At 37.7% G+C, this 8,778-nt stretch overlaps 1 protein-coding gene across 4 annotated transcripts in view; it reads left to right on the forward strand.

Annotated features, from left to right (window-relative positions):
• Positions 1 to 5,845, forward strand: part of GDAP2 (ganglioside induced differentiation associated protein 2) — a 67,893-nt gene extending 62,048 nt beyond the window's left edge. For all 4 annotated transcript variants that reach the window (XM_069090232.1, XM_069090233.1, XM_069090230.1 and 1 more), the window contains one exon: positions 2,880 to 5,845. In XM_069090232.1, the coding sequence (XP_068946333.1) occupies positions 2,880 to 2,927 (48 nt within the window). In that variant the 3' untranslated portion in view covers positions 2,928 to 5,845. The remainder of the gene's footprint in view (positions 1 to 2,879) is intronic.
• Positions 5,846 to 8,778: the final 2,933 nt, after the last annotated feature.

The following is an 8,778-nucleotide window of genomic DNA, read 5'->3' on the forward strand; positions in this document are numbered from 1 at the left end:
CACACACACACACACACACACACACACACACACACACACACACACACCCCACACACACTTCCTCCTAGTTCTGCTCAGACCTTATGCCCTGCCTAAGTTGCCATTTCACGACAGGGGTGGGGATCCTGCAACCTCAAGGACACATGTGACCCTCTAGATCCTCAAGTGTGGCCTTTTGAATCTAAAGTTCACAGAACAGATCCCCTTAATAAAAGGATCTGATCTCTAAAACTTGGGCTCAGTCAAAGGGCCACACCCAAGGACCTAGAAGGCCGCACATGACCTCCAGCTTGCAAGTTCCCCACCCCTGGTCTAGAACTTCCTTCAGTGCTTGGGGCCTCCTTGACCTCTAACACCCATCATTGCCTGGAATGTCTCTCTGTCTCCCCTATCCCCTTTCGCCTTCATTCACCTCCTGACTCTGCTGCTGATTTTTGAACTAAAATGCTTGTCCTGATCCCCGTTTACTCCCTCCCAGAGAGAGGCAGTGGCTTGCCTAAGGTGATAAGGTTAGTTCAGTGGCAGAGCTGAGATTTGGAACCAGGTCTTCAGAGTCCAAATCTAGTGCTCTTTATACCTTATCACAGTTTCAGTTCAAAGAAAAATGTTTCATCCTCATCTCTGGCACTTTTGTGGTCATGATGTTTTCCCATAATCTGTGCGGTAATGTGAAGACTGCTCTCAGGCTTTCTATGAGCCCAATTTAAAGAAAAACAGAAAACCAAACTATTGCATATGGGGGAAGCTGAGGGAAGTTCCAGAGTGAGATGGCTGCTGAGTCATGGCCTCAGAGTCTGAGTAGAACCAGGTGAGTGAAGATTGACTGGCCTGTGTCCTTCCCCAAAATGGAGACCCTAGGAGGAATTCACCAGTGGGAGAAGGGGGCAGGCAATCTAGAGAGGTGTTCCAAGATAAAAAAAAAAAAAACCTCAGAAGCTAGTGGGTATAACAGGGTGAGGAGGCCCCAGGAACTGAAGGAAGTTCCGGGGTAAAGGAGATCCAGTGGAGGCCAAGTCCAGAGAAACAGCCAAAGACCGAGATCAAAGTTGGCCCACATAGGTCCCTCCCATCTCAGAAAATTAGCTAGCATTTTCATAAAGGCCTTTACAAAGGATCCCATGGTTTTCCCTTCAGCACTTTAGTGTCTTGTAATTTATTTTATCATTTCCAAATAAATCATGAAGCTAATTTTGTTGCAGCAATCTGTCACATAATATGAAACTAATATAAGAAATTTTCATGAGCATTAAAAAGTTCTCAGTGTCTGTGTGGTAACCTTAAGGAAGCAGAGCATTGAAAGAGAAATAAGAAATACAGGATTGGATTGTAATGGGTATAGTCAAAACCCTGAGTTTAAGTTATGGCTGCGGTGCTGAATAGCTGTGGGTAAGTCACTCAAAGAAGTTAAGATTCTCAGTGTCCTCACCTGACTTATGCAGCACACTCCTGTCAGATATTCAGTATGTTATGAGGAAAGCTTCCAGTGCTTTAAGACACTAAATTCAGGCTACTAGCAATAGAATGTAAGCTCCTGGAGGGCAGGAAGTGTTTTCTTTTTGACTTTGTATCCTCAGCACCAAGCACCATTCCTTTCTTATAGCAGATGCTTAATAAATGTTTGTTGTTTGCTTAGGGAGAAGTGAATCTTTTGTTTTCAGAGGAGCCTTAAAATAGATTTGCCTGACCATGACCAGTATTTGCTTTTAAAAAAATTTCTTTTTGTTCACCTCTGTGATGTATGCTAGGCTCTTAAACTTAAGGCCTCATATATTCCTCATCTGTAAAATAAGTCAGTTGTACTTGGTGAGGCCTAAAGGCCCCTTCTTAAGGAATGAAATACTGTGGGTTAGTATTTGTAAAAAGATGTTAAGCATAGTTCCTGGTACAGAGTAGGTGGGATATAGATTTTTATTCTCTTCCCTTCCCTGTGATTCTGTAATCTTTGTGGAGAGGTGAGGATATGATGAGAATAGAACTTGGGTCAGGAATTAAAGAGAGAACCCCTCACACCAAAATGCAAAGAATTATTTTTATAGATTAGTCAAATTTTAAAAATAGAACAGATCCTAGGATTTAACTTCACTTGAGTTTAAAGGAAAGATCTTTAGATCCTTGGTCACATTTGTATTCAAGAAGCCAAGAATTCCTAGACAATAATGCCCCAACATCTACTTGTTCCTCTAGAATTGAACCAGTACTTATCCCTGCTTCAATGGATCTAGTGCAAAGTATAGGATAGTTGGTTAGCTTACGATTTTTTAAAATCCCTTAATTACCATAAAATATCTCATTCAAGCATCATCCCCCATCTCTCTTCCCAAGTCTTAACTTGCCTTAATGTTACACTTTCCTTACCTTAGGGCTTAATGAAAATGAACTCTTTGGAGGAAGAAAAAGAAAAACTTTGAAACTACAGAACAGTCTTAAATCCCATTAAGCTAATTGAGGGACTTGGTGCCTATTGGCTTCGGGAACTTAATTAACTTAAAACCATTGAAATTAACTGTCTTTCTTGGTTTTTATAAAGGCAAACTTAGGAAAAATGTGAGCCAGATAGTCATTCTGGAACTATGTTGCCTTCCTTAGACATTAAAGGCCTGGCATGCAATTCTCCATCTTGAACTGAATGACCTGAGAACTTTTTAACAAGCCTTGCTCCTTATGCGTGGCAAGAGAGCATCGGAAGTCTGCCAACACAGCTATGATTCTTAGATTCCCTTTAAGGAAATTGGGGTTTCACAATCCTGAGCTAAGTCACTACATACTTTGTTCTGTCTTTAATTCTGTCTTAAAACACTTTTTCCTCCATGCTCACAGATGTTAAAGGAGACCCACTTTTAATGTTGTAAATTTTTTTGCCTTTTTGTTTCTTTCCACAGGAAAATGGGCCTTACTATGCGTCTTATCCCCCATCACCTGATCTGTGACCTTCCATCTTGGTAGTACTGCTGGTTTCCAAGGATGACTCCCTCTTCATGGCCTGCTGCCTGTTGAATTGAAATTCATTTGTGCTGTACAGAATTCAGAGAAGGTCTTTTTGTCCCCACCTCTCTGATATTTTTTTATTGACATTATATTTTCAGGCACATAAACAATCTGCAAATGTTAGGTCACTGCGCACTGTGTACCACTGTTTTAAATTTGTATATGCATATCTAGTGGAAATGCTGATATTTCAAGATGAAAGGAAAGAGAGGTTTGGGTTTGCATCCCCTGATGGAGAGCGACTTTCAGATGTCTTAAATGTCCTGAAAAGGCCTCAGACCATTGGACAGTCTGTCAGTCTTGACATATTGTCACCACCATATTGAAAACTGCCTGGGACACTGAACCATTTGTAATAGTGTACAGAACCATACAGACTACACTTATCAGATAGGCACATTACTTCCAATCCTGTTGTGCTATTTATTTCTTACATATACAGATACTTTACCTATGACAAAGAAGAATGATGTGAAACTGAGAACGTTGGAAGTGATTTGACTGAAATTCTACTGCTTGAAAAAAGATCATTGAAATGTTTAGCAGAATATTGGCTGTGTAAGGGCCAGGCTTATATCCCTGAATTAGCTGATCTGTGAGAGTGCCACTGTTTTGCTCTCAACAGTATGATAAAAGGATGTCTTTTTTCACTCTTTCTGTAATCATAAGTGTTTGTGGCCTCTTTTTAAAGACTCCAGCTATTTTAGTCCTCTTAAGTAAATAGGAACTACCTAACAGTTCGCCAAGAATTTAAGTATCACAAGAGAAAGAAACTAATGATATTGTGAACATGCACATACACACTGCCCTCCTCTACCAATAGCTGATTTTGTGTGACTGCCACTTATGTGGTACTGCCTTGGGAGACCTTGTTTAATGATTAGACCTCCTGGTATTGCCTGCTTAAATGAAAAAGGAGGGTGAGCAGACACAAGGGATGTGATTCTTGACATCATTGCTAGACTTGCTGTCTGTAACTCAGGCACTAAGCCTTAGCCTACCTACCTGTAAAAATGAGTCTATTACCTACCTCATGGAGGTATGAGAAGGTATAGTATCGAGAAAAGGACTTGAATATCTTTGAGCTACAGGTGCTAAAAGAATGTGAAGTGGAGGTGTTATCTATGGTTGTAAGTTAGGAATAAAATTTGAGTGAGCTCTACAGGACTTCCTTATCTCTGACCCCTGTACTCTTTCAGTCTTTCAAGAGAAATACATAATTCCAGTCCTCACACCTCCCACCTCTAGTTTTGTAGAGAATTTTTTTGACCAATGATAATAGTGTCAGTTGGAAAGGCATTATTTGGCGGGGGGGGGGGGGTGTTAATTCTTAAATGAATGGTTAGTTATCATTGACATATTCCTATTGCCCCATCAGTATCTTAGCACTCACCTTATCCCCACTCCCCAACCCTGTGCACACACCTACACAAATCATTTCTATCTGGACTATTCTTGTAATGGGCATATGCTTGACTAATGATGTGAGCTGAAGTACAGACTCTGCATAACTTTTAAAACACAAACCATCTAAGGAGTCTTTTCTTACTCTCTCAGTAACAATACTCTCATGTTCCATTTAATTCTCCAGTGCATAAGGAATGCAACTTATTTCCCAAGTACCAGAAGAATAATAACTTTAGAGGAAATTGTTATGGAATTGGGCGAGTCCCTCCCCATTTAGTTTTGAAAGAGTTTAGTGAGGGAATATCATCTTTTAAAGTGAGAGACTGAAGTATCGGTCACCTATGTAAAGGTGATCTTCCGTTTCTTATCCCATGTTTTGTGAGTATGGGGCTAAAGTAGCAATCAGCACATGTTGGCAACCATTTAAATAGGACTTTCAGTTTTCTCTGGTGTAACTATATTATAAATCCTATCAAAACATTCCTTTTATCTCTTTAGCTTGGTCGTTCCCATCACAAAAATTCAAATAACTGCAACTCTAAAATTGAAACAGAGAGTAGATTTTCATCATAGACTCATGTTGGATAAAATTGGAATACCTTTTCCACAAGAGACTGTGAAATATACAGCCTTTTCTATTTTATTGGGCTTAGCTACCTTGAATTAAGATCCTTCCTGTAATCTTTCCCTGTAGGCAGTATAACAGGCTGCCTATAGTGAAAATATTTGCTGTATATTGTCCTTTGATTTAAAGCTGGTTTTATTGATGTATATATATTTATATTTATAATTTAAACATTTACAAATGTGCTTCAGTTACAGGATGGCATTCCTTTCATCCATCCAGTCATTTTAAAATGGTATTTATTGCTGTAGTAATATCAGTAATGCTTTTAGTGAGTACTCATGTACACATACATACATATACATATATATGTATATTTATCTATATTGCATACAATGTGCTACATATGTGGAAGGGTCTTTGTCTTCACTTTAAAGAACAGGTCATTGAGGTAGTGTGCAACCAAACTCATCTTGAGAATTTGATAGTTTAGTGGTGACATATGAAAATCACATACTTCCCAGTGGAACTGGGTGTCATCTGGGACCAGTATTATTTGTACAAAACACATTAATGAAGCCGTTTCATCTGACTAGATTTTTGGAAAGAGCAAAGTGACCTTATGGTGACAGAATGATCAAGTAGGGTACAGTTGTCATATATTGTTTCAATGAAGGTCAGACTATATAATGCATCTCTTTCAGAGGCAGGAATTGCGGGATAGAGAGCTGCATCCAGCAGTCCACTAATGGCTGATAGTAATTCAGAGCATGACAAATCAGTCAAATTAGATTTTGGTCATTCTGAATACCAGTTGAAGCCCTAGACACAACTTGCAAAACCTTAGGTCCCCTGGGGTTCCAAAAAAATAAAAGGTTTTTGTCTTCATATATTTGAGTTGCTTTGAATTCAGTGATACCAAAGATTTTTTACAGGTGAAAATACCATATTGGAAAATTCATTCCTAAAAAAATCTTAGACACAGTGATCCAAATTTAAATTGTTCTGTCTTCAAACTCCAGTTTTATCTGTCTTATTTATATTGTTGCCTTTTTTTGAAAAAGTCTTCAGAGGGAAAAAAAAACTTATATTTTGAAAGTTATCAGGAATTTAGTACAGATGTTAGAAAAAATAAATGTCAAGTTTATAATAAAAATTCTGATATGGCTAAAGTTTACTAATGGGGGAAAAAAGGACCTCTCCCTTACTGGAGAACAAATTTAATTATTATAGTAAAAGAACATTGGCCATCTCTTTTGGCTGTTTTTAGGTCTTTGGAGTCTTATTTTGTTCAAATTATAATAAATAGTTGTCTTTTCATTGCCTAATCCAAAAAAAAAAAAAATTAGAACATGCAGTATTAAATGTTAGCTAAAAACCAGCTGCAATAGTCTCCTTTTAAATTTTACCTATATGTACGTATTCTAAGACTAAAACTGTAATATGGGGATGTGTGTTGCTATTTTTGGAGTTGAAAATGAGAAGGAATGGGGCGGCTAGGTGGCGAAGTGAGTAGAGCACCAGCCCTGGAGTCAGGAGGACCTGGATTCGGATTCGGCCTCAGACACTTGACACATACACACAAAAATTAAACATGTGACCTTGGGCAAGTCACTTAACCCCAATTGCCCTACCCTCCCCCCTCCAAAAAGCAAAAAAAAAAAAATGAGAAGGAATGCACAGTTCATAATTCAACAGAATGCACCACAGCTGCTTTGATCTCAAATGGAGATTTGGCCCAAGAGAATGATGGGTCAGTCAGTCAAGCACTTGTTAAACATCTGCTGTGTGCTGGTCGCTGGGGATATAAAGGTAAAACATGAAACAGGCCTTTCCCCCTAAGAGCTTATATTCTACCAGAGAAACCTGTCCATATAAACGTATGTGAAATAGGTCATTTCTGGGTGGGAATCCTCAGGATGTAGTGCTTTTACCTTAAAATACATTAAGGGCTGTTGGTTCTATATATGTTCAGTACAGCCCACGTGTGTACTTTTGAAGAGTGAAAGATGTTCTATATAAGCTACAGAACAACACATCAAGGTTGCCTCAAAACCCCAATCATAACATGCTTTTGTGTATATTTTGCAAGTGATATCCTATGTCCTAATATATAAGGGATATAAAGCAATAAATACCATGCTATACTTGTCAACATTTCTTATTAAAATGACCAGTTGATAATTGGAGCAGGTGATATTGGAGGGGAATAGTTAACTTTTTTTTTTATGCTTTCCAGAAAAGCATTTCAAAGGTTGGCTGTTGCAAAGGTAGAAACAATTTGTCGAAGAGCTGCATTGAGGAAACATAGACATGATTTTGCTAATGCAATTCACATAGCAAACATAACTACTGAATACAATATTCTGTTGATTTTTGAAAGCTAAATACATTATGTAAACACACAGTCACCCTTTTGTTTTTAATGATTTTTGTTAGTATAAGCACACAGTCAGCGCAAACTGAGCCAGGACTTTTCAGACCAGATCTTGCTGATTAAAATAAATAATTTTGTAAAATCTTGAACACATGTAAATCATTTTAATTATTGCTGAGCAATGGAAACCAAGGGTTTTATGTTGCTGGTATGACTTAAAAATGTTTATTCAAAATTCAGAAAGCCTTTCCTAGTGTTTCACATTTAAAGATATGTTTTTAAATATGCTTTTCATGATTTGCAATTTTTTTTTTGTTTTAAACTGAGACTATGTATGCACTTGAAGAATATGGAGAACCAAGAAAGAAATGGTAAAGTTCATTCATTGAACAAGAATGTAGACCATTTTTTTCTTTCCTCTTTCCATGCTACCATCCTAATAAATAAAGCCTGGCACATGCAGTAAATAGTATGATGAATTATGTAAGAAGTTGCTTATAATATGAGTTATATCCACTGAGACATTTTTGCCTCATAAAAGCAAATTCCATGTACATAGCAAGAATTTTTTGGAGATTATAGTACAGATTTCTTAAAATATATGTAATAGATGCATTCTAGGAACTTGACTATTAACTTCTATTTTCATACAGAATTCTTTTTTTTTTTTGGAGGGGGGAGTGCAGGGCAGTTGGGGTTAAGTGATTTGCCCAAGGCCACACAGCTATTAAGTGTTAAGTGTCTGAGGCTGGATTTGAACTCAGGTCCTCCTGACTCCAGGGCTAGTGCTCTATTCACTGTGCCATCTAACTGCCCTGTGTGGAATTTTTTGTCTGTTTATGGCTGTTTTAAAATACTGACCCTATTTATAAGGTATGAAAATCTGCAAATTCTGAAAGCCTACCTATTTGAATATAAAGTCATCTAAATTTCTTTTCGAAGCTAAAATCCATTGATTCTCTGTGTTTCTTTAATGGTTATCTACTTGAATGGTGCATTACCATTTTTAAGACACTTTAACATAATATTATTTCTTTGATCTTTGCAGTAATCCTTTGAGGATGGTAGGGCCCATAATTGTCCCCTTTTTACAGATCAAGAAATTTGAGATCATGTGTAGTGACTTACTCAAGGTCAAATAAATGACCAGTCTGTTAGAATTCAGGCATTTTGACTATTACTTCTTTGTATTGATTACATCATGCTACTTCTCAAGTTCTCATGAAGTAAAAACACTGAAACTATTGATAAGTCATATAGGTGAGGGGCCAGTGAGCTACAAAAAGAAGGTATTAGTTAGCATCATTCACCTCACTGTGTACATCATCTACCAGGAGTTTTAAGATGGTGCAGTATGCTGAATTGTGATTGAGAAGACCTCAGATCAAATCCTCAGCTTTGGAATACTTAAATTAACTTTAGTGCCTCAATCGCCTCATCTGTA

This window comes from Petaurus breviceps, unplaced genomic scaffold (genome assembly GCF_028583685.1).
Source record: "Petaurus breviceps papuanus isolate PSGF00001 unplaced genomic scaffold, PetGlider_PUasm1.0 186, whole genome shotgun sequence".
Classification (NCBI taxonomy): Eukaryota; Metazoa; Chordata; class Mammalia; order Diprotodontia; family Petauridae; genus Petaurus; species Petaurus breviceps.